Raw genomic sequence first — 27,624 nt, forward strand, 5'->3', positions numbered from 1 at the left:
ATGGTCACTAGTACATGTCTCAGAAAAAAAATCACATCTCTATATGAAAGTGAGGTTAATGTACAGATATATATTTTTTTTTCTTAGACAAGTTCGTGCGTGGATGATAAATAAATGACAGGGAATTCAACCTCACCGTAATAAATATGATATTGAAGTTAGACAAATCAGTATACTCTGGTTTGTTGTTATATATTATATTAATATTTGTATATTACAGTTACATGTATATATAATTTTCATCCATTTGTATATCATTCTATTCTACTATATTAATAATAGTGCAGTGCAAGTGCATGGTTGACACTCTTCTGTAATAATTCGATTTTTCTAACAGATTGGATTTGAGTAGGCATTCATATTTTCCCGCCAAACTTTCAATCTCCCATGCAGAGTTATCGGTCATTGAGAGAGAGCGAGGACCGATAACTCTGCATGGGAGATAGCAAACGTTCTTGAGATATTCTTCCGCATGCATTAACACACATTTTCTGAACGTGTGCATAGATATTAAAGATTTTTTACTTATATATATATTTCTAACGACAAAACATTTTCATATCATTAATTTATGTTCTAAAAAAATATTTTTAGGAGCATCCATTGAAAAAATGAATGTATAAAAAGCGATAGGGAATGTTATTTTGCACTCGATAATATCCGCGTATTTATCATGTTTATAGATCGGTTACAATCCCAACACGAAAGTAACGTAATGGAAATCTGGGCGACAGCAATACACCGGAATGCCCTCACGGTCATCCGATGTAAAAACCATCACTGGACGATGGAATGGATAAAGGAAGTTTGCACTAGACATGAAATGATTGAAATGAACCAATTGAAACTGGCAACAATCCACTCTTAAAGCGTTACACATTGACAGTTAAATTTCAATATCTTATAATGCCTTGTAAAGATTTCTTCTAAATTGTTATAAGCCGGGAGAAGCTTTTTTTACTCAAAAGTTGACGAAACATATCAGAAGCCAAATTTGTATACGAACTTTGTCAAAAACATGTTATACTTTGCCTGGGAAATTCCTCCAAAAGTGCCTTCCTTAAACATATGTGTGGACTTATTCGAGACGATCATTTATGAAAGGTTAAAAACATCTGATCTATTAAGGACTGACCATAAAAGTATTAAATACACAGTATGTCAAAATAGGGAAGAACACATTAAAATATTATATAAAACATAAACATATCACTACGAGGAGATAACACAGATTTAAAGTTTCAAAGCAGGAGACATTGCTACCTTTAATTCATAAGCTCCATTTTGCGGTCTTATTTTTTCAATTTCCCCCTAAATAGTATAACCTGAAGCAATCTCAAATGCATATCAGGGATATATGGGGTTTGATAAATCATTAACATTGTACATTAAAGATAAGTCTGATATTGTTTAGAGTTATATCACAAATCAACGGATCGTTTAGTTTAATGGCATTGACATTAAAACTTACTAACAAAGTTAAAGAGTTTTATGGCAGACGACTAGACTGTACCCCTTTAGATACCGGAATTCAGTTTTGTCCATTTCCGTTATTGTCATGTTGTCTACAATGAACATGTTATTAATTCCTATTGTGCGATATTAATGTCCCTATTTATTAAATTAAGAATAATTTATATATAGCCATATTAAGTGCTCATTGTTATAAAGTTGCTTTTTCCGGACTTAATCGGGATATGTATCTAATTCATTTAATTACGATCAGCGTACTTTTATAATTTGAACAAATCAATCAATATCGGGAAAACTTATCAATACTGTGGAAAAAATAAAATGTAGGTGACATCGTTGAAATTCTTATATCTGATTAACGAGTTCTTAACGTCAAACGACCACATGTTTCATGCATAAGCATGCTCACATGAGTATCTTTATAGGTATACAAACGTTTGCCCTGTTTTGTTGTCGGACTACGCAGTTGGATGCAGATCACCATTACAAGACCACCGAGGAGGTAGTATTGATACTAGGGAAATTAGGAATCTGATAAATTTCAAATGATAACTTTTTTGGAAAGAGTAAAACCCACATCAAAGGAATACAATGATAGAACCTATAGAAAAACTGTCGTTTAACTTTAAATTTTCAGAGTTCATCTCTAGAGGTTTAATATTAAATCGTTGACACGAATATTAAAAAATATATTAAAAAAAGTTGTATACTAGCTGAAATGATAAAAATAGTCACAGAAATCCAAGCATTACTTTTCTTTTTATATTTGCCACAAAATTTAAATGTTAATAATTTAAAGTTCTAGTCTTGTTTGAAGAAACACGCCTCTCTCAGCATGTGATCATTAAAAACGAAAGAAAGAAACAAATTGATCAATATTCTGTTTTTTATTAAAAATTTTGAAGTCATATATGATCATTCGTATTAGTGTAGTTCTATTGAGAAAATCTTCATGATACTGTTACGTGCTGTGAATGGAGGATTATGACAGTTAAATATTTGAGAAAAATTGCACACATGCTGGTCATCAATGGAAGCAAAATGTTCTGTACTAAGTTTAAGTATCACGAGGGTCTGGATGGGAAGTCTTTATTTTTCTAGTCAAGTTTGTTTATCTTTTATTTATTTTTTGTCAAATATTCTGCAAACTGTAAATTCCATCCTTGCATATACATGATCACGAGGAATATACCAGTGAATAAAGGGGCAATGAGTATTTATCATTCTCTACTTTTAATCATGTTTGATCATTTTTTTCTCTATTCTGTAAACCCCATCAAGACCTTACGAAATTGTGAAAGGAAAAAGGTAACAAGAAACGATGAAACAAAACAAAAAAACAAATAAAAGTCGATAAAAGACAAACAATATCATAACAAACAAAGAATTTCTTGTGAAGAATTTCTAAAATGGAGCCTACTTTAAATTACTGCCCTCCTTCAGTTTCTCTGTTATTTTATCTCTCTAAGATACAGACTGAGAGTAGATCAGTCAACTTTCACAAATAAAAAGTTACTGATCTATCACATAGTTGAGATAGATAACAGAGATATGAACTAGAGGCTATAAAGAGCCTGCATCTTCAACAATGGTAACCCGAATAATTCAGTCGTTATATTCCACTGCTCTACGATGGCTACATTAACTTGTCTTGTTGATCATTTTCCCTATGTTAAGATTCTGTCAATCTATTATAATTTTCGAGATAATTGGAAAAAATTAAAAACAATGGTAAATCGGCGTTTAAGGGCCATGACTCCTATAAGAAGCAGTCTGAAAAAAGTAAAATCACAAAAATACTGAACTCCGAGGAAAATTCAAAACGGAAAGTCCCTAATCAAATGGCAAAATCAAATGATAAAACACATCAAACAAATGGACAACAACTGTAATATGACAGTGTTGATGTCATTGAAATTAGGTAGATCTCACCCTTTTAAACAAATGTTCTCTATCTATAGCGATTTTCAAGATAATAGAAAAAAAACTGCATTTCACCTTATGTTCTTTTTTTAGCCATGTCGGCTATGTTTGTCGGCAGGTAGAGTCATTTGACACATTATTTTAAACTAAATACCCCACTGATGATTGTAGCCAAGTTTGGTTAAATTTGGCCCAGTATATTTCAGGAGATGATCTTTGTAAAAGTTAACGGACGACGGACGACGGACAACGACATACGACGGAAGCTAAATGATGGCAAAAGCTCACAGCTTATAAAGAAAAGACAGACAACTACACAGAAACTGCAGATTTTGGGTTCACTAAATCGACAAAAAACCGGATGTGAACTCGCTATTTCAGACGGGTAAGTAGTCCCAGGGATGAAGTGCATCAGAAGGGTTAGCAGTCCCAGGGATGAAGTGCATCAGATGGATCAGCAGATCTTGCTCAATTAGACAAAAAATGGTAATGGAATAATTTATTCTTTTAAATAGAATATATTTATAGAATTTATATATATTTATTGTGACCTTTGTTAAAATACGATGTGTTTTATAATGTGCATGTTTTCATGTCGTTGAAATGAAGTCTCACTAATGAACAACCCAATCCACCTTGTATTCATACAATGAACAAGTGGACTCGCTCAATTCACACAGTCAGCATGACGTCTTAGAATCGATGGACTCGCTCAATTCAGACAGTCATCGAGACGTCTTAAAATCGATTTTGTACATTGTCTTCCGGGGACTTTTTTTTTAATCTACAATCAACTGACAAACATATGCCTGCATTTGTCATAACTATTTGATATTTTCCGGGAAATCAGATTACAATAGTTTTATAAAAGCTCAATTATAAAACTGCACGCGAAGGCTTCAATTACTAACACCTAACCACAGAAACTAAACGGAAACTGCATTAAGTAAAGGTTTTTTTTGTTCATTTTAAATTTATTGTTTTATATCTAAAACACTACTGATTTGTTTGATGTACATGTATTGTAGCTCTGTTCGTTGTAGTGATGAAGTTACTGTTAAGTAGATTGGTGTGTAAACTCGGTTGACTCACTAACAAACTAAAAGTCCCAAAGTGTAGGAGTAAAATTCCGAGTATAAACCTGTCTTCTGGGGACGGGGTACAGGTAGAAGGAATTACAATAATGAATATACTGACCTGGAAAGACATGAAAATAAATAATCTTGTCCAAGACAGGATGAAAATGAATATTTTGAACATAAAATGCAGGATATAATTGTGAACAGAAGTGAAAGGAAAGAAAAAAATTATAATAAGCATGTGAAGAATATGTATGGAAATGAATATTCAATCCACAAAACATCATCTTGTCCCATCCCCCTCATAATATCAAATGGTTGTTCCCTAAATGCTTTTTATCATAATTTTTCCCGAAAATTACTGACATTAATATGTTATGTATGTACATGATACATTAAGGTTGCGCTTTGTAAATACAGCTGTTTTTCAAACCACGCCTCTTTTGGGGAGATATAAAATATTCATAGCCAATTAATTTTGTTTACGTACTGGTTCCCGGATATGATCTCTATGTTTCATCTCATAGAGACATACCTTGGGAATGTTACCAGTAAATATACATATACATGAAGTCTGTGGAAATCCTTAAGTCAAGGTTGGGGTAGTATAGAAATTTAATGTAAGTTTAAACTCTTAGAAGTTAGGGCATATAAACGTTTAAAATATGCCGCACAGCCCTATATATATTTTGACCTTTGAAAAAAATAGTAGTGCATATGAACTTTCCATTCTAGGATATATTTTTTTTCAAAACTTCATAGTAAAAGTGGTACAGTTTAAGCCGTGAAAGGAGTTCCTATGGGAAGTTGCATTGTTGATATTTACAGAAATGCAACCTTAAAGAAACTGCCCAACCTTTGCCATAATTTATAACAAATTACATGTGACAGTAACATTGTAACGAGATATCAAAGCATTATAATGTGTGATAAGCCCAAGAGTTACCGGGGCTATAGAACTATGGTAACCTGACTACCCAGATCCGGCATTTAACCCCATGGTAAATAGGACCATGACAAAATTAGATAACCTTACGCAAACAAAAACTATAAAAGACATAAATCATTGGCCAGAAGTTAGTCACCTTAACACTTTTCATAATCTCCAATGAATAATAACATTTTGTTTGACCGCTTTTCCGTTCGTTAATTTGAAATATTCCGAAGCCAGGCTATCCAAAACCAAAAGCAATCATGTTTTGATATCAGATAGCCAACAAGGAAAAGAGAACGTGAGAAGTGTTTAATTGGGATCGACATTGTTTTAAGGAAAGTTCATTCACCTATCGAAATTAAAGACCAACAAGAAATTCGGGCAACCATTTAGTCAATATTTCACCCGATTTACAATTCTGCCATTAATATAACACGTGATACATAATGAAACTGTCTAAACTCTCGCGAGAAGTGTAGGAACTAGTCATTAATTGTTAATAGTTCCCTGGTACATGTAATATAACATGCATGGGGTGTGTAGAATTTCTTTTTCCTACACATAAAAGTATGATGCCATGGTGTTGTACAAGCAGTATGAATATACCATTGCAAGTACTTGATCTGATAATAGATTGTACTCGTAATCACGGGATCTTACAGGCCACAGGACGTTATGCAACCAACAATCACTGATATCAATCTATCAATCGCAGTATAACGAGTTTCTATAGCCCGTCCTGGTAGAGACTAATGTTCAGAAAAGTTTAAAGAATAGAGTATATGGGGCAGAAAAAAATAAGGAATAGAGAAGAATAAAATGAAAATCAAAAACCCTATTGTATTAGTAAACTTCAACATTTGATTTTTTTTCCAATTACGGTATATCAAAAAAGTTCATAAATGGGACAAACAGTAATAGTCGAAAAAAGGACGTAACCCATATACCACAAAACAGAAAATTCACAGAATATCAAAGATTGAGCTCAACATTATAGATATAAGAAGATGTGGTATGAGTGCCAATGAGACAACTCTCCATCCAAGTCAAAATTTATCAAAGTAAACCATTATAGGTCAAAATACGGTCTTCAACACGGAGCCTTGGCTCACACCGAACAGCAAGCTATAAAGGGCCCAAAAATTACTAATGTAAAACCATTCAAACGGGAAAACCAACGGTCTAATCTATATAAAAAACGAGAAACGAGAAACACTTATGAACCACATCAACAAACAACAACTACTGAACATCAGATTCCTGATTATACCGACTTAACTATAATATATTATTAGTTTGCATTTAGTATTGTGTTTTGCATTATTTTTACAATTAACATTTAAAAAAAATAGCGTATCAAACAAACTCGTATTAATTTTACAATTATATAATATAACAGCGAGACGATCCCTGTAATGTTTCAGCAGATGGTCGTTGTTTTTCAAACAGCTTGTGCACTTTTGTACAAATTATGTTGTTTGCTTTGTTTACCACTCATTATCATGTTATGACTGAAAAGCCCAGAGAATGTCAAAGTTATAGTGTATTTTACAAGAAAAGGAGAGCATCCGAAATTAGATCTCAAGCCTCGAAAATAAAGTGCAGTCTAGATGAGTACCAATAGACTACAACTAAATAAAAATCACAGACATCGTACGTGACAAATTACGCGGAAGTCAAAGCGAAAAAAAAAAACAATCGTGCAACAACGCTGTTGTAAATATGGGGAAATTCAATATATATTTGCACAAATGAACCATTGTTCTCGTGATTTTTTTCTACAATTGCTATGAACTTTGTTTTACTGTAACCTTAAACTGGAAAAAAACCCAACCGACTATCAATTATAGTAATCATATTGATTCTAAAGTTATTCAATAAGTGCAAGACGATTTTTACATGGTGTCAGCAGATTGTTATTGTTGATGTTGATCAAACATCTTGTGAAACTGTTATGCGGCTCTCCGAAGCAGGGGCTAAACTTTTTGCCCGCCTTCTACCTCGCTAAGAAAATTTCATAGGCCGATGCGGCTCTCCGAAGCAGGGGCTAAACTTTTTGTCCGCCTTCTACCTCGCTAAGAAAATTTCATAGGCCGATGCGGCTCTCCGAAGCAGGGGCTAAACTTTTTGTCCGCCTTCTACCTCGCTAAGAAAATTGCATACGTACTAGTTGCTTATAAATATAAACTTTAAAAAAAAACATCATTAACACATATTAATTTGTTGGAAGCGTCCGAAAAAGTTAGAATAAGGAAAAACATAATCCAAATGCCAACAATACTAGTTATCATTATAAAAAAATGTCCTGGTCAGTTATTTAATAAGATGACGTTCAGAAAAGCATTGCAAGATGTTCTTGTTTCTATTTTAAATCTGTATAAAAATCAAATTAAAAACGTAGATGTATCCGCTCGATCCGAAAGCAGGACTACTATAATACACCTATTTCTTCTTTCATGTTGCACGAATGTCAAGTTGCGTTCGGAAAAAAGTAATTAGTTTTCGCGGTTATTTACTGGTCTGTTTCTAAGATTAAGACTAAGTGAATAGACAATAAATAATTCCGGAAATAAGATTTGTTTCGATCCATTAAAAAACTAATTATTACAACTTCCGTTAAGTCTCGTAGGGATCTTCGACTAATTATTTTCTTCAGCTCAAACAGCGATTTACGGAAATCGTGAGAAATTGTGTAACCCGAAAGAAATTTTAACGATTGCAGCTGAATAAACTAATTACTTATGGACACATTCACGTCGTTTCTTATTTATTTTTTTCACTGATAAAAGTATGGTTTCACTAGGTGTAATACTTAGACCACAAGTAAGTCGAAAGAAGTGCAACGAGTACTTTTGCCAATCAAAAGGACCTAAAATTGGGCATGCATCTTATACATATAAATAAGGAGATGTGGTATGAGTGCCAATGAGACAACTCTCCATTAAAGTCATAATGTATAAAAAGTAAACAATTATAGGTCAAAGTACGGCCTTCAACACGGAGCCTTGGCTCAAATCGAATAGCAAGCTATAAAGGGCCACAAAATGACTAGTGTAAAACAATTCAAACAGGAAAACCAACGGTCTAATCTATATAAGAAACGAGAAACACTTATGAACCACACCAACAAACGACAACCACTGAACAACAGGCTCCTGACTTAGGACAGGTGCATACAAATGCAGCGGGTTTAAACATTTTAAATGCATTAATTATAGTAAACTTTCAACTGTAAATTGCATGCATATCAATTTTCGTTTTGCATTATAACATTGCAGACCATACACAAGTTAAAATCAAAATTCGCAATCCTTCCAATTTTAGACCAAAAATATTTTAATGGATATATAGCTGTTTTCAAACAAGTCTATCGAAAACAAACCCATAAAGAGAAGACAAAAAATAAGAAAATCCCAAACCAACTTAAAAACGCTCGCGAACTCGTGTGCTCCGTTATGGCGAAACGTACAGCATGCACGATGATCTTTATTTCATATTAAACTATTAAAGGCATTTTTAAACGCAATATATGATTTGACATCAATAAACCGACTTCGTCATTAGATACAAGTCTTTAATTACAACTCCAGTTTCCTGTGCATGTCAAAACATTGAGGGAAATAAGAAGTCGATTTTTTTAGGTTTGTCTTCGGCAATGTATCTTTTCTGTTTAATTAAAATAGTATGCTCAATTGAAACATATTTTGAAATGTAAAAGAACCATGCATTTTTTGTCCAGACACCAAACCAGGAAGTTGGATGGGTATCATACTTACTAGAACTGGTGCGACCAGATGACTTTTGACTTCGAGGTTGAATAACGTTTTAATCTGCGTGGCTTGGTATTCTTTTTTTTTGCATTAAATCACTGTATGGCATTACTAAACGCATGGTAATTGGTATGTACATGATGAGAAAAAAATGTCTGTTTAGCATTTTTGAGTAAAAAGTTTTTAAAGATCAGCTGTTTTGCATGAAAGCCTATGACGCTGTAAATTACAAGACTGCGATCATAAATAATGCTCTTGAAATAACTTTAATATCAATAACTGTAAAATGTTGACGTGATACTTCAAAAGAACGTATTCAGTCATCGTCAGATTCTTAAGAAATAAACGTTTGGATGACAAAGAACTAACTAAAAATATGTTTGAATGATAAAGAAATAACTATTCCATGTATTTTCTTGCTTTAATTTTCGACCACATGTGTTCGACATCATAGGTTCAATATCAAACATCATTTAATTTTCTAGGAATTTAAGAACATTTCTCGATAGCATTTGCCATCTCCGTTGTCTGATAAAAGGACATGTTTCAGTCGCCGTATAAAAGCATAGTATTGTCTTTCATCATATTGATAATTTAATCTGAAAACAGTTCCGGGAGCTTACATCGAAATTTAATGGCATAGAAATGCAGATAGCAGTTAATGGTTGAGAAATGTAGAAAACCTCTGATCTAATGTCGTAAGCGAGACATTTTAAACAATAATGCATTTTACGTATAACCAAATCGATGTTGTCAGAGACATATCGAAGGAATTTTATCTTTTATTATGGATTCACAATTTATCAAGATGACATTATGCTAAACGGAAATTCGGCTTGAAAGCAAGATCGAAATACACTAAAATGTAATCTTCAACAAACTTTTAAAGCGTACCTTTTAAGATAAGTAACGTAACTCGTACTGTATGTTTACTTAATCGCTAATGACCAAATTAACTCATGAAGTGAGACGTCTTCATATAGACATGTTGTACACGCAGTATTAGTATACCATTGAAAGTGCATTACCCGAAAAAGCATGCAAATTGCAGGGGGGGTGGGGTGGGGGTGAAGGGGTAACTTCGATATTTTTTTGTAGGGGTGTGCCATTTTTGCCTCAAAAAACGTACCCATTTTAATATAACATTCACTGAAATTCAGTACCTATAGTTATATAAATATCTAAGAAAGAATGGCCTATACTTATATACAATATTCAAATATGACCCATGCTTATATAAGCACTATAAATCTATATCATCACTCATAACTCATAAATATACAGCTACCCTTAAGTTTTTATATATCAATTTGACATCCGGGGTTCATTCGGGAACTTATTTGAAAGGTGAATTTTCAATTTTTATGAATTGATTTTATCTATAATACAATAATTGACCATTAATAATGTAAGATTCTCAATAGCATATTGATATATGATAAAATTATGTAGATTAAATCAATATACAGTTATCAAACGTAAATGCATTTTAATATAGGATGTCATTAAAAAGGTGGGTCATTTCTCTATAAAATATCGCAAAATTATGACCCATATTTTTGGTACATCCCCGTATACCCAATAATAGGAAGTAACCCCCGTGGCAAATTGTCCTCATAGACACCCGAATTGGTTAAGACGTATTAGAAAGACAACAACTATAGATCCCTTTTTGCGATTTATTTTGTTTTTACGATGACTGCACGTACATGTACATGTTTGTACCAAGGAGGTTGAACAAACTCCTTGTTTGCACTTACATGTAAATACAATCGAATTTGACTTTTATGTTCTTGTGAGTCCTTTTCAATTTAATGGAAAAGCATCAAGTTACACATTTTATGTGAAGTAATAATTTCTTTTTCATATTTTAACAAAGTTTAATCAAATGGCAAAACAAGTTAAAGGTTCCCCGAGGAAACAGACAGAACAACTTATGTAGGAAAACCTTGTTATAAACCTTTTAAGAGATAGGCAGTATTTCTGTTATCACCTTAAATGTAATTTTCTTCATACTTCATACTATATATCTACGGAGAGAAATAAGTTAAACTGTGTTTAAAATCTTAATTGGTCTGCTCTAGGTCATTTTCATCGCTAATAAAACAGTTATTAAAATATTAATAATGTCCTTGCGGTGACTGTACTTTTCTGACCTTTTGTTTATGTCGTTGGGTTGACGTTTCGCACTGTTTCGCTAACAGAACGTTTTTGTTATTCAATAGTGACATTGTAATCAGTACAATGTTTTTGCCGAAGCCATTGCAATTTTTACACCAAAGCCCGCTTTTTTTAACTTCCGGCATAAAGCAGAAGGGTTGAGCTCGTACTAATGCGGGTGATTTAGATTGTACCAATAGTACAAAAAACAATGCTCTGAACCAGAATGGTGGTTAACTGCCAGGTTAACTTTGGAGCTTAACATATACATTAAAAAAGACAACTCAATGTATAGTACTTATAATGTATCTCTCTTAAGCTTTTAAAGACATGGTAAGAAATTTCACTTCCCGCTTCTCAAAGTGACTCACTTAATTCGTTCCATTACAGCCGATTGCATTGAGTGTGTAGGTAAAGGTAATATCTTTGGTTAGCTTGCTTGCTAGCTGAACCGTGAAGTCATTATTAGGTTAGGTAAACTACCCTCATTTAAGAGTAGAATAGGCCGACAGATAACCAATCTATCTTTCTGTAGGACTAGGCTACTTCGAAAGGAGGGTAATATACCTTACCTAATAATGACTCCACGGTTCAGCTAGCAAGCAAGCTAACCAAAGATATTAGCTTTACCTACACACTCAATGCAATCGGCTGTAAAGTATCATGGGAAAATGTTTAAACAATTAAAAGGATTTTTGCTCTTCGAGCGACAACACTGACACAATAAGTATCACCATTGTCAAGAAACACAGACGAAATTGAGGCTTACCGTATGAAAGTAGAACATACTGCAATTGACAACGCTGATTATCTACAACTTCGACACGTATTTCTTTAAAACTCTCTTTAATGCGTTCAAAATTAGAATTTGACGACGAAGTACTCATTAACTTTTCTATTTCAACTTTTTAAACATCAAGTGATGTCATATTTCAGTCCTACGTGTACATAAAGCCAGCTTTTGCGTGATTGTCATTTATCTTTCTTTCAAAACTATTATATTGTTTTTTTTCATATTAACACTGTAAAAAGGGAAATTAAACTGTATCATAAGAAACAAAGAATTGTTACAAGATGCAATAAAAAATAAATAAAAATAAATAAAACTGGAATTAATTTGTCAAAGATTGTTGGTTTTGATTTCCATCGGGTCCAATAACTCTAGTAAGATTTTCTCTTTGTTTATGTCTTGGTAACGTAGTCTGTCAAGATTAAAAATCACAAGGTTCACATAAACTAAGACTTCATAAATCACTTAGATTAACAAGCTTCTATGAGTATTGCATGGCAATACATAGTCCCCTACCGGTTACAAATTCATTGTAATGGAACGAAATTCTAACTTGATCTATAACTTGTCATGGTGTAAACTACATAAAAATATCAAGTCAAAATCTTCAAGCATGACGAAAAAAAAACTGTTGAAAACTGATTATTTAAGTGAATTTTCTATGTCCAAGGACCATAACTCTGCACAAAATTATCAGACTGGAACAAAATTCCAACTTGATCTTTAACGTATCATGATAAAACTATTATACTAATTATCAAATCAATATCTTCAAGAATGACAAACAAACTTACCACTAAATTATTCAAACAATTTACCAAAGAAAAGGAAAAAATCTAAAATGTCATTTTGTCTTTTTAAAAATGAGTTATTTCCCTTTGAACAGAAATCTATTAATTAATAAGTATTTCATCAAAAATTTAATTCTAGGGAAAGGGCTTTAACTGAACAAAGAGAAAAGCTAAAATCGTGAAAATTGAACTTGACCTGTAACTTGTCATGATAAATCAATAAACCAAATATCAATTCAATATTTTCATGCACGAAGAAAAAAAGTCTGGAAAACTGATTTGCCGGACTGACAGATGGACAGACAGACGGACAGACAGACAGAGTGCAAACCTAAAGTCCCCTTCGACTTCGTCGGTAGGGGACTAAAAAAGTAGAACAAAAACGAACATCTTCCTCCCCCTAAAAAAACAAACAAAACAAATTAAAACAAAAACAAAAACAAAACATACAACAAATGCATGATTTGTTTATGTCTCTATTTTGTAATTGTTAATCGAATTATTTCAAAATGAATATTATTTTCTTTCCGATATGTCCCATTTCTTTCCTTAATATGCGTTTGAGTTCAAAAACCAAATGATCAAATAACCTGTCTACACGACGTAGCGTGAAACACAATTGTCTCTAACATGGTAATTATATTGCCGACAGGAACATGCTAAATTGTTTGTAATTTACTTGCGATTTGTTTTAATAACATATCACAGTATCCTACGGAAATGGTTACGTATCCTCAAATGGGGTTGGTATTGATTTAAATTCAATTACAGGTTAAATACATATAGCAGAAATTGGTACTTTTCAAATAATTGGTAATACTTTTAATGCTCGATTTTGTGAAGAACAAAGTGCAGTCGTGATAACGTCCTACACAATAATAGATCATGTTATAATATATTACATAACCGTGGTATTCACTGTATGAGGGGCCTGATGGGTTATTTTCGTTCTTCGTGATCGGCGCATTTTCGCTATCGTGATCCGTTTTTCTACAGATTTTTTTTTTATATTTTCGTGATCCGTGATCATGGAAATTTATTTTCTGTGAATCGTGATTGACAAAAAAATCAACTCGTGAATCGTGATGAGACACCCTCTCCCCCCCTCCCCATCAGGCCCCTCCTGTATGTATCACCAATTAACCGATACCCCACACGTGGTAGGTGTGTTCGACTGCGATCTTAATTGACAAGGATTACCATTTTCCTGCCGAATGTCGGTAGTTCTCTATGTAATAGTGCTGAAATTGGCGTTAAATACCAACAAACCACTCCATCAAATACTCCAATTAGTCGTAATTTTGATCAGGTGACAAAACCGTTAATCGATGATTGCATGATTTTCAAAATTAAAAGAACTTTTTTACGAATAAAAGGAGGAATATGTAAATAAGACAGCAAACCAACGACAAAAGAAAGAGATGTCCACATACAGTCTCCCACAATAGAAATGTGTCTATACAATATGTCAAGTTTCTCTTTTCTTTTTTGTCTGTAATTGAATCTAATTAGGTAGTACTACATTTAACCATTACTGAAATTAGACTACCGTCTTGTCTTGAATCAGAATGAGAAAAATCAACAACACTTTATAAATTTGGTTACAGCCGATTTCAATGAGTGTGTAGGCAAAGGTAATATCTTTGGTTAGCTTGCTTGCTAGTTGAACCGTGAAGTCATTGTTAGGTTAGGCAAACTACCCTCTTTTAAGAGTAGATTAGTCCGACAGATAGCCAATCTATCTGTCTGTAGGACTAGGCTATTTCGAAAGGAGGGTAGCGATGCGCTTTGTTTTCTTTACAAGGAAGGCTCAAACAGAATATTTAAAAGCCAAAGTTGTAACAAATACGTCAGGAATGAGCTTTATAACCCAAAGAAATATAAACAAAATTGCCAACACCATCTACGGTCAACTTGTTCTGAAGGAGTTGAAACCTAATTTTCTATGTAATTTCTAAAATGATCAAAAACAATTTTCGAAATGTGTGTTATAAATCATATCGGTGGTAGTGTAGTACTGACTACTGACTGATGATACCCTCTGCATGGGACTGCCTATCCACTAAAAGAGAGGCGAAGGATACCAGAGGAACATTCAAACTCATAAGTCGAAAATAAACTGACAACGCCATGATTAAAAAGAAAAGACAAACAACAGTACACAAAACAACATAGAAAACCAAAGACTGAGCAACACGATCTATGCCACGGGATAAGCATTGTAGAAGATTTAGATCTATGCCATGGGATTAGCATTGTAGTAGATTTAGATCTATGCCATGGGATTAGCATTGTAGCAGATTTAGATCTATGCCACGGAATTAGCATTGTAGTAGATTTAGATCTGTGCCACGGGATTAGCATTGTAGTAGATTTAGATCTATGCCACGGGATTAGCATTGTAGTAGATTTAGATTTATGCCACGGGAATAGCATTGTAGTAGATTTAGAGCTATGCCACGGGATTAGCATTGTAATGATTTAGATCTATGCCACGGGAATATCATTGTAGTAGAGTAGATTTAGATCTATGCCACGGGGTTAGCATTGTAGTAGATTTAGATCTATGCCATGGGAATATCATTGTAGTAGAGTAGATTTAGATCTATGCCACGTGGTTAGTATTGTAGTAGCTTTAGATCTATGCCACGGGGTTAGCATTGTAATGATTTAGATCTATGCCACGGGAATATCATTGTAGTAGAGTAGATTTAGATCTATGCCACGGGGTTAGTATTGTAGTAGCTTTAGATCTATGCCACGGGGTTAGCATTGTAATGATTTAGATCTATGCCACGGGAATATCATTGTAGTAGAGTAGATTTAGATCTATGCCACGGGGTTAGTATTGTAGTAGCTTTAGATCTATGCCACGGGGTTAGCATTGTAATGATTTAGATCTATGCCACGGGAATATCATTGTAGTAGAGTAGATTAAGATCTATGCCACGTGGTTAGTATTGTAGTAGCTTTAGATCTATGCCACGGGGTTAGCATTGTAGTAGTTTTAGATCTATGCCACAGGGTAAGCATTGTAGTAGCTTTAAATCTATGCCACGTGGTTAGAATTGTAGTAGCTTTACATCTATGCCACGGGTTAGCATAGGCTTAGCAACAAATATGCTGTGCCTGCAAAAATACTGGCAGTGTTCTCCTGTTATTGGTCTAGCTTACGGTAGCAAATGTTCTTTCTGTAGTATCTAGTTTGCAACTACTACTAAATAATCCACTGTCGCTAGTGAGAAATGCTAGTTCTATTTTTTGTTTCAACTTAAGCAAATGTCATCTACCAGTCGACAGACCTAGCTTCGTTTTACATTTTTGTGTCCATGGTTTACTGTTTCAAGGGCGTTAACCCCACATCTCCTTTATTCATATCAGTACTGTATAAGAATCATTCTAACATGAAATGCAATGATATGTTTTGATATCGGATCAGTGTCTGTCAGACAAATCTGAAAACTCATTTATTTCTGTCAGTATCTGTCACTATATCCATAGTGAATAAATCAAATATCAATAGTATTATACCTAGTACATATCACGATAAAACAAAGCCAAGGATTTCATTCCTATAAGCGGAAAACGCACGTTTGTTCTACGTATAACAAGCAGTAGAAGTATATCACTGAAAGTTCATTACCCAACAAAAGAAGATGATTCAGGTAGTTACGTGATATCGCGGAAAGATTGCGATACATTTCATTTGTAAGTAATTGATAAATAGGGTTTCAATTTTGAGCCAAACTCGATATAAAATTAGCCAATTAATGACGGACGATGGAAACTGATTACATCTTACCTTTAGAAAATGGATGGCAATTTCAAACCCGAGGTCATTTCCCGGAACAATAATTATATAACAGTTCTCTGTTTGTCTGAAGATCCAGACATTTTGGAAATCGTCCGATCTAAGGACAAATATTTTTTTTTTCAAAACGGATTCCATCAAAATGTCATTTTTTCGTTATCTATAATTTTATATATAAAAAGAAAGAACAAATTTTCTATATTCGAATTCCCGTGAACTCTCTGTATTTGTCACTGTTGGGTTTATTAGAATGACACTTTCATGAAATGTAAGTCACTCAAATTCCACTGGAAACATAGTTTGCTATAAAATCATGTTTCCAAAAAATATAAACACTCATTAAAGGCATAACTTAGTACACCAGGCGAACTGTTCGCCTACATAACACTCATCAAAGGCTACATGTAATAACTTAGTACACCAGGCGAACTGTTCGCCTACATAACACTCATCAAAGGCTAATAACTTAGTACACCAGGCGAACTGTCCGCCTACATAACACTCATCAAAGGCTAATAACTTAGTACACCAAGCGAACTGTTCGCCTACATAACACTCATCAAAGGCTAATAACTTAGTACACCAGGCGAACTGTTCGCCTACATAACACTCATCAAAGGCTAATAACTTAGTACACCAGGCGAACTGTTCGCCTACATAACACTCATCAAAGGCTAATGACTTAGTACACCAGGCGAACTGTTCGCCTACATAACACTCATCAAAGGCTAATAACTTAGTACATCAAGCAAACTTTTCGCCTACATAACACTCATCAGTTGCGCTCGAATCAAATTAGAAGGAAGTCTAAATCAAATAACGAAATTGAAAAAGCATGAAAACCTAAAATTTCAAAGTGTTGAAGACCGTAATTTGACCTATAATGGTTTACTTTTACAAATTGTGACTTGGATGGAGAGTTGTCTCATTGGCACTCATACCACATCTTCTTATATCTATAATAAGGATTTTTTATTTAAATTTAACATTTTATTATTTTTATGTTATGCACGATGGATCGAGGTTGATCTCTTCACAATTTAAAGAATCTTGCCTGAAGATGGCTATGATTAACTTCGATTCAGTATACTTCAAAAACTTCAAATCGTACTAAACCCATTAAACCGTAAGTAATCGAACGCCTACAAAAATTCATTTATCTGGAATAATGAATTTATTTCGGCAACTGATCTTCGTCAAATGAAAAGAACCGTTATAATTTTTATATCTTATTTCATATCTTGTTTTAACACGTGTGTTCACTTGTGAGAGCATGTTACTGCATTACTTCTCTTGTCCACCTGCTCACGTAGGTATATCAGGGGCCGTTTCAAATTGGGACAGTTTTGCAGTGTGTACATTTGTTTGATACTTAATGATGTATCATACAAACATTGTTGTTTTGATGTATCTTTGTAAAAAGCGTTATTATATAGAATACCTTTAAAATGGCTGTTTCATTGAAGTTATTCAAATTCCGTAAACACAAGTGCAACATTGCGACTCCCTAATTTCATTGACCACACACAACGTTTGTTATTAGAAAATGCTTAAAACTGCATGTTTGTTGTTCTGATACAAATGTGTATATTTCCATACTTCACTAAAATCACGTGACTAAAATAAATCTCGATAATAAAATTGTGAAAGTCTTTCATCGTTCAAAGTGCTATTATTATATTTTACGAACAACAAAGCAATTTCAACAAAAGATATCAGTTTTATGAGATTTTGAGATATTAAAAAGGTTTTAGAAATGCCTTAGACAGGTGCATAAAGAACCTTCCAATTGATTTTTAAAATGTGTCTTTCTTTTGTTGTTAAATGATATCAAAGGATTGATGGAGTTGATAATGTTTCAGCGATAACCAAGTATATTTCTTACGAAAAAAGACAATACGTAATATCGTTATTTTGTTAACTCAGAGTGTCTAATTACCAAAGGAGCAAGATAATGAATGGGGGAGGGGGTAATTAAGTCTGCTCCATTTAGTCTACATAGCGAAAGATGTAATTGATATTAGTTAGCATGTTTTAGGTAAGGTAACTTACAATTGTCAGTGGTTATGAATATAAATTAAATCAGACAGCAATCCAACGACACACAAAAAAAAAGACATCAAGAGGTTAATCTTTTGTCATACGTACATTGTTTGATGTAACTTTATTAGAAATCCTTTAGTACAAAAAAAAGAAGATATAAATAGATATACGATATGACTATGAAACAGCATCCCCCACCCCAACCCCTCCCAAAAAAAAGACATTTAGAGGTCAACATGCAGTCTTCAATAATTAAATTGTATGTCATCCGATTTTTGAAAAGATGTGAATAATTCTTGAAACTGTGTTAAACATAATTTTGCCACTGATAACGAATAATTTGAAGCTTTATTGGCACCAATCCAATAAAATAGTATTCTTATAAATGAGGTATGATTGCAAATGAGACAATTATCCAAATAGTCCAAATTACATGGATTTAAGCAATAATGGGGGTCAACGTAAGGCCGTCAACAATGAGTAAATCCCATATCTTTAGTAAGCTTTAAAAGGCCCTGACAAAACAAAATGTCTAACAATTCAAACGAAATTAAAAAACTAAAGATCCTGATCTATAATAAACAATAAACGAAAAGCAGACAGGCGTCTGGCTTGGCACAGGCACATACTGAATGTGGCGGGTGTTCTGTATAAAATGCACATGTGCGCGTGTGCCTTACAATAAATTGTCGTTCTCCCACTTCTTGAGAAAATTTAAAACGCGTACTTTCTGAACCAGGATATCCAATAAATTTTATAAAAAATGTTTTATTTATGTTTTTGACATATTCAACCTGAAAAATAGCATAAAATATTTGTAACTGCGGTTTATTCTCTGTGCGATAGGATCATCCATTAAGTGTTTAAAGTAATATTGTCAAATTTAAGATTTATTGAGGAATTTATTGCACAACTGTAAGCCGTATTTGAGCGCACCTAGAATAATGTTTTAGAAATGAACATGCACTAAGATGGCTTGTAACATATTCTGGAATTAACATGAACACGTACACTAGATCGAAAAATTACTTATTTTATGATTTGCCTAATGTCTTGTGGATATACAAAATATCTCAAAATTATAAAACAAAAAATGACAATAGCACGGAATTTATCGACATTAGTAGCATGCAGGTATCGCCTAAATATTCATATCTGGCACAATTATCACCATAGCAACAATTAGGAACAACATTAACGGTACCATTTTCACTGCACCAGCAGCGCATTTCGACATTAATGTATCTCTACTGATGCTCGATGCCAATAGATTTGAAAACCCAAAACTTTATGAAACGTTGAAGAGATGTTAAATACAGACATGACCAAAAGTAAAGTCAAATCCGTACAAGTTACCATTTCCTTCGTCTAATGGCTGCCCCACATCGCCACTACCAACATTCGTCGATGGACAAAATAAGGAATACTTATATGCAACAATAACCGAATGTAAGTTATTTGTCTAATCTGCCTTCTAAAAACACAACGTATGATATAAGATTAAAGAAATCAAATCAATTTAAAGGAGTTAGGTTTTTATTAAACCACATATTGTATTATTCGTAAGGGTGGCGTTTCCTGCCTCCATACCTACCCTTAATTTTCAGCCTACCCTTACACATTTTATGGACATTTTTTAATTGGTTATGCATCGTCAAAGTCCAAACTTTTTTAGCACTGTTAAATTCCGTAACTCTTCCCAATACATATATGTAAAATATATAAAAAAAAAAATCGTTTTACCTACTTGCATATTTTTTCTACGAGGCTTTTGAGAGAAAAGCTTAATGAGATTATTTTACAACTAACAAGTAAAGAGATGATGGATACATCAATGAGACAGCAACCAAACAACTTTAAACATATTTTTATATCATCATAAGGTCATCGAGTACAAACAGGTGTATCTACAAAATGACAAAATTTAAATCTTTTGGAATCTAGAAATATTTTCATTAAATATAGAAAATAAAAAAACTCATTAAAATATTACAATATTATAAAAGACAACAGCTGACAGGGATCCAGAGCAGAAACAGGCAAATACATGTTTTACGTCAACCTCCCTCCCCCTCCCCCCTTTGTCCTTATAAAATGGTTGTAAGATTTTAATGGCGAAAGGCCGACCGTGCGAGGGCTGTATAGCCAGTCAAGGTCGTTAAAAACTCCCATCATCATGGCGAAAAGTTGAATATAAAAATATTACACAAATGAATATATTATCATTTTAAATAATTGAAAATGTTGAAATATTTCTGTATGTACATATATACAAATTTTGGTCGTAAAAGATTTCAACCCTTTAGCCATATAATTTGTGAAACTGATATGCATACAGCGATAAAGATGAAGAATTGTAACACAACATCTTTTTCATCTATTGATATTTCCTTGATAACAAGAAAAAACATAAACAGAGCTTGAGGCTCATTATTCTAAACAGAGCTTGAGGCTCATAATATTAGAATAAAGTGAATTCAGATTAAACCATGTAACAACGTATTCTACGATTCGACAAGATAGATCGTGCAATCTTATTATGGACATATGCTTTGAAAGATGAAGGCACTCGGCTTAAAAGATGTTATCATTGTTGAATAAAACGATATTCATTTTCTTAATTATTCGAGCATTGCAAGTACGAGTGACTGCAAATGCTTCTACAATAGATTGCTCATGGAACCGGTACCACTTAAAGAATTGTCACTTTATTTTGCACGATTTATTTGAACTGATAGTAAGTCATCAAATTTTTATTCATATGAGTTTCTCTTATCGATAAATTTCATTCACAACTTTTATTACCATAATAAATCGAGTTTGAATCTAACATCAAGCATATTAGTTGACAAAGACTGTAGAATGGATATAATGATCGGTAACATATGGTGTATTTCATTATACAATCAATAGGACGATCGATCAAACAGTTAGCCTAATCGTAAGGATACATGAATTGTTTCCCTTGAGATTGCAATTATAGGAACGGATGGATTGTTTCCCTTTATCTTATAACTATAGGAAGTGATTGATTATCTCCCATTTGTAAATCGAAGATGTTCATTACATGTTGATCAGAAATGCAAAGAACTAAATGTTTGCCACAGTTTTCGAAAATATTTTCTTAAATGGTACTTTAAACAAATCATTTATGAAAGAAAAATATTGCTGCTGTTTAATAGGAGTGTGATATCTTTTGAGGATTTCATCGACATTATAATAAAACCTAACTTTTGGCCGAAGTTATTGTCGTGATTCCTGTACTGGTAAATGGTAGATCGGGATTAATTTAAATAACTCCCAGGACAGGATTTGTTCATAGATGTGAATGTTTAACTTTAACAGGACCCTAGAGAAACATTGATCGAACGAGTGTTTGCTAAGATTTCCAAATATATCTATTATTACAGTCACGTTCCATGAGAAGTAACATTGGTCTTTAAAAAAGGACATTTTACACTACAAATTTATTTAAAAGCAAGTTCATCTATTAGACTAACTCCAAATTTCTTCCTGCCAAGATAATAATAAAATCAAATCAAATATCCCCATCCCCTAAAACACAGGTGGCGGTTCGTTTTGTCCGACTAATGTATTGATGATACTATATAAAACCAAAATGGCTTCGATCATGTCTGTCATATTTGTTTTTCGTCAATTGTTTTGTTATAAATTAAGCCGTTATGTTTTTCTATTGAAACACAATTTGATTTAGATCCTCCCTTTGAGTAAAGATAAAATATTGCGGAACATGATTTGAGATTGCACGCACCACTTTGTTGACCTCAAAGAGGCGGCAAAAAAAGAAAATTATTTTTATTAGTAAGCACGCCATAATGGCACGAATACAATTATGTCTGTAGAAAGTACAGGTTTTCTACCAAAAGGTTTCAATCAGATGCAGTATTAAAAACGTAATTTAAATCAATGTTTAAAAATCAATTTTGGGTATCGCTTTATTAAACACGCCATTGTTTAACTAGGAAATCAAAACCGGGTTAAAAGAAGCCGGGGACATTTTTAAACTAGAGGCTCTCAAGAGCCTGTGTCGCTCACCTGACTCTACTTTGGTTTTAGAAATCATGGAAAGATACATAAAAATCATAACAGATACCCACATAATGATTGAGGCCAAATTTGGTTTAATATTGGTCCCGTTATTTAATAAAATATCCTGGTGGTCATCTTGAACAGTAAATCGGCAACAAAGTAACAACACTTGGTCAGCACCTCATAAGGAACATTCATGCCATGTTTGGTTACATTCCATTCAGTGGTACTCTAAAAGAAGACATTTGTATGTATTTCCCATAGGGTCCTATGTTAAACTAAGTCCCCCCCCCCCCCCGCTGGCAGACATCTTGGATGATGGATTGACTGCAAAGTAACAACACTTGGTCAGCACCTCATAAGTAACATTCATGCTATGTTTGGTTTCATTCCATTCACTGGTTCTCTAAAAGAAGACATTTGTATGTATTTCCCATAGGGTCCTATGTTAAACTAAGTCCCCTGCTGGCGGCCATCTTGGATGATGGATCGGCTACAAAGTAACAACACTTGGTCAGCACCTCATAGGGAACATTCATGCCATGTTTGGTTTCATTCCATTCAGTGGTTCTCTAGAAGAAGTCCAAAATGTAAAAAGTTAACGACGACGACGGACGACGACGGACGATGGACGACGACGGACGCTAAGTGATGAGAAAAGCTCACTTGGCCCTTAGGGCCAGGTAAGCTAAAAAAAATCGGAAAAATACACGTTAGACATGGCTTTAAAGAAAAATTATGAAAACAACTGCCCACAGAACACTACAAACAAAACTATAGAATGATCAACATGAACCCCAATAAATACCAGGGGTGAAATAAGTTGATTTGAATGGGTAAGTATGTTCCTGTCTCACATCTGGAATACAAGTGAGAGGTTTAGCTAGCTATAAAACCAGGTTCAATCCACCATTTTCTACATAAGAAAATGCCTGTACCAAGTCAGGAATATGACAGTTGTTATCCATTCGTTTGATGTGTTTGAACTTCTGATTTTGCCATTTGATTGAGGACTTTCCTTTTTGAATTTTCCTCGGAGTTCAGTATTTTTGTGATTTTACTTTTTGCTCATACATGTAGTAATTAAGCTTACATTTTCATATTTTTAACCTAGAATACTCATAATAATTGTGTTTTTTTTAATACCACGTAAGAAGCTTAAAATTATTAGTTCATACGGTATATATTATATTTCTATAAAAGTTGTCTTCAAAAAATCAAGACATCACCTCAACGTAAGTCTCAAACGCGTATGCTTTATGGTGAATTCGACGGTCTGCAAAAGAACATTCAGAGATTCAAATTAGAGTTATCTCTCTTTATATAGAATCGTGAACATCAATCTCTCGGCTAATGACCTTCAGTAAGTGATAAGCCACAGGAAATTACAACGGATAAGATTAGCTATTTGTCTTTCCTTGTTAATAAGATGTCACGCCCTCACAGGATAAAAATACTTTCATTTACACTTGAAATAGATCCCATTGAACGTATTGATTTCTATAAATTGACAACAAAACTACGTGAGATAATTGTGTGTAATCTTACACCCTGATCATGCTGATGTCATTAAGTGTAATTGGATATCCTGCATTTATCATGCTTTATCGTGAAATATAGTTCATCAAATTGCTGAAAGATCCCCTCCTAAATTATTGAAAACTATTATTTTGGTTTAACCATACTATCTGGGTGAAAATTAGACATATTTTATCAAATAATTCGTCATGTATAAATTGTGTATAAACAGGATTGATTGTTGGAGTTTCACGCCATTTTAATGACTAATAGTTACATCGTGGCAGGATAAAGCTAGACACCGACCTTCGACAGGAAAAGTGGCAATCACTAGTATAAACAACCCCGAAGTACACAATTAATTTAAAAAATTAGAATAAGGAAACATGAGCAGGGGTTTCATATAAATCCATTTCCCTGTAGTTGCCGGTTTCTCTTTTTTCATTGTACATGCGTTTGCTAATTTACACATATATATATATAAACATATGCTGCGGACGCAATGCAGGAAAGTATAATTAAATGACATCATAAACTTTGAAATTAACCAAGAATTTTATTTGTATGAAAAAATCACTTATGGTTTGTCTAGCTACTCATAAAAATGATCCACTTGCTTCCCACACATGGATTCAAAAGTTTTAATTTAACGTTTGTTTTTCGTTCTCGATTCTTTATAGAAATGCCCTTAACATTTTGTATCTTAATTCACAATTGAAATGTAAAAGACTTTAATTTTCCTATTAAATCAATTCAACTTAAAATACAGACATTTTGATACCAGAATCCATTTTCCTTAACTAACACTTTAATACAGTTATCTCACAATATAAAATTTAATTGAGATCATTGAACCAATTTACAGTTGATATTTCATCATCAAAATAAAAATGTATTCTTCCTTATAAAAAAGTATATTAAAAACTTCTTAATCAACGTTCATCTATTTGAATTGTACATTTGACTGGTAAAGTTTACTTACATGGCGATGCTGCATATTTGTTAAATAACATCCATTTCCTTTCATTAAAAATTTAGATATTGTGAATATATACATTTAAGAATTTAGTAAAAACACAAAAGAGTGCAATGATTCATTTTTCTAATATGAGGGTCTACTTGAATATACAGAAAACCACTCAATTTCACTTTCTTTCATACGGAATCAAGGATTAGAAAAAACGCGAAACAATACCCCTAGAACAGATTTTGCTCTTTAGATAATGAAATTTTCTGCGAAAGTACAAAAAGCTAGGGTACGTATATATAAAGATTTGAAATAAGAAAAAAAAATCTATATAATGTACAAGTGTACAATTTGTTTTACAAATGTACACAAACATGTATTTGTCTACACCCGTTTTACCCAAACATTGATTTGTCTACACCCGTTTAAACTGTCTATGTCTCATATCTGATTCTGACCAATGCTAATATACTAAATATATATTTTCAAGTGACTATTATTGTTGTTGTTACCAATTATGTAAATCAATTGTATCTGATTTTATGCCCTTTATGGGCCCTGTAATTTGGGAAATAAAATATTCTATTCTATTCTATTCTATAGTTAAATTTGTATTTAACACTAGCATTTAAGAAATTATTCAAATCTTGTTCATTTATTTGATAAGTATAGGTATTTATTTCGTCAACAAAAAAATTGTGGTTTTTCCATCCCACCCGACATGCCCCTTACTGAAGTGTTAAATTTCACTTAAAATGTTACCCAGGACTTTCATACAATGTACAAATAGTCTTTGTTGTTAAACATTGATGTATTCACAAATATTTGATGAATGAAGTATTTAACCTTCTGACAGATTTGAATCAAAATTTAATATCGTTATTTTGACAAGGCATTTAAATTTTAGAATTGAATAAAAGATGATAATTCATCACCACAAATGAACTCAATTTAGATTAAAATTGTTACTTTCACAGCGTACATATTTTTTGGCATATTGGGAACCATTAAAGATAAATACCAATACAAAAACTATTTAAAGATACATTGAAAGTAAATCCAGATAATTTACAAGAGTTCAAAACAGGACATATAGAGTGAAAAAATGAGAACCGCGAAGGGTACGATGTGGCCCATTACATTTGTTTGTAGGTAATCATTTTACTACAAAACGGGACCGTTAGAAAAGAAATCAATGATACCTGGCTAAACAGAATATCACTGAAGATGTTTCACAAGAAAAGCTGACAAAAGGCACGGAAATGAAGATTATTTATGTTTTCTCAAAGGAAGTTCGACACCATTAAATAAAAACAAGAAAATGATAAAGATATTATGCGCCGTTCTGTCCTCCCGAGGCATCCCTGCTAGTCGAGTAAAATTTGATCGACTTATATTGTACTGTGAAGCATATATACACACGCGTATACAGAAAAACGCTGTAAATGACAAGAAAACGTCCCAAAATGATGTTCAATCAATGACGTCATGATGTACTAATAATGAAATTGTCCAATTCGTCACGTTTCAGAAACGTTCCGTTTTCAGGTCAAATGTCAAAATCTGTGTGCAACCATGGAGGTATTATATATACTTCAATGATACACATTAATAACTGAGACACCCACTCACTGACATGAAAGTATAAAACGTTCAAAAACTCTATTAAAAGCTGACAGGGAAATTATTATACAAAAATTAACATTACACTTAAGAAAGCTATAAACGTAATTTTCAATACTGTATGTAAAAGAAATTAGAAGTGTGGTAGTAATCATTAATCGTCTTGTCAATATTTAGCTTAATCTCGTTCTTATATAAGTTATTTACTTTTCTAATTGCCTATAAAACTTGGGAGTTCATTCATTTCTATTTTTTTTCAAATACAACGACCTATATAAATAGAATTATGGCACTTTATCTGATAAGTCGTTTAATTGATTGATTGGTTGTGGCTTGCTTAATATCCAGTGGCATATATTTCATGTATGTTCAGGACGATGGTCAGACGTTAAAAATTTAAATATTTATTAGATGATTTTGTCTAATTTATCTTAAAAGATATTATGAAAGAACACGCGCAAGCACACATAGTGTTAGTTGCTCTTACTATCTGTATGAATATACCACTGAAAATACATTGTCAGATTAACTGACGTACCTGTCATTGATTAACCCGAATAATTCAGTCGTTATATTTCGCTGATCTACGATTACTTCCTCGCAAGTAGGAGAGATCGATTACGGGGAGGGACTGAATTATTCGGGTTAGTCATTGACTATGTTTCATCGAGTCACGTGATTTATTTTTTGTG

General features: G+C 33.1%; 1 protein-coding gene across 6 annotated transcripts in view; it reads right to left on the reverse strand.

The window, feature by feature from the left end:
• The window catches only part of LOC127721559 (atrial natriuretic peptide receptor 1-like), a 227,239-nt gene that overhangs the window by 121,549 nt on the left and 78,066 nt on the right, over positions 1 to 27,624 (reverse strand). The window contains exon 1 of one of the 6 annotated variants that reach the window (XM_052228328.1): positions 25,325 to 25,381. The exons of the other annotated variants lie outside the window; for them this stretch is intronic. Within the exon in view, the coding sequence (XP_052084288.1) occupies positions 25,325 to 25,355 (31 nt within the window). The 5' untranslated portion in view covers positions 25,356 to 25,381. Of the gene's footprint in view, positions 1 to 25,324; positions 25,382 to 27,624 lie in introns of those variants that run through there. 6 annotated transcript variants of the gene reach the window in all.

The sequence above is a fragment of the Mytilus californianus genome, unplaced genomic scaffold, assembly GCF_021869535.1.
Source record: "Mytilus californianus isolate M0D057914Y unplaced genomic scaffold, xbMytCali1.0.p SCAF_12, whole genome shotgun sequence".
Taxonomy (NCBI): domain Eukaryota; kingdom Metazoa; phylum Mollusca; class Bivalvia; order Mytilida; family Mytilidae; genus Mytilus; species Mytilus californianus.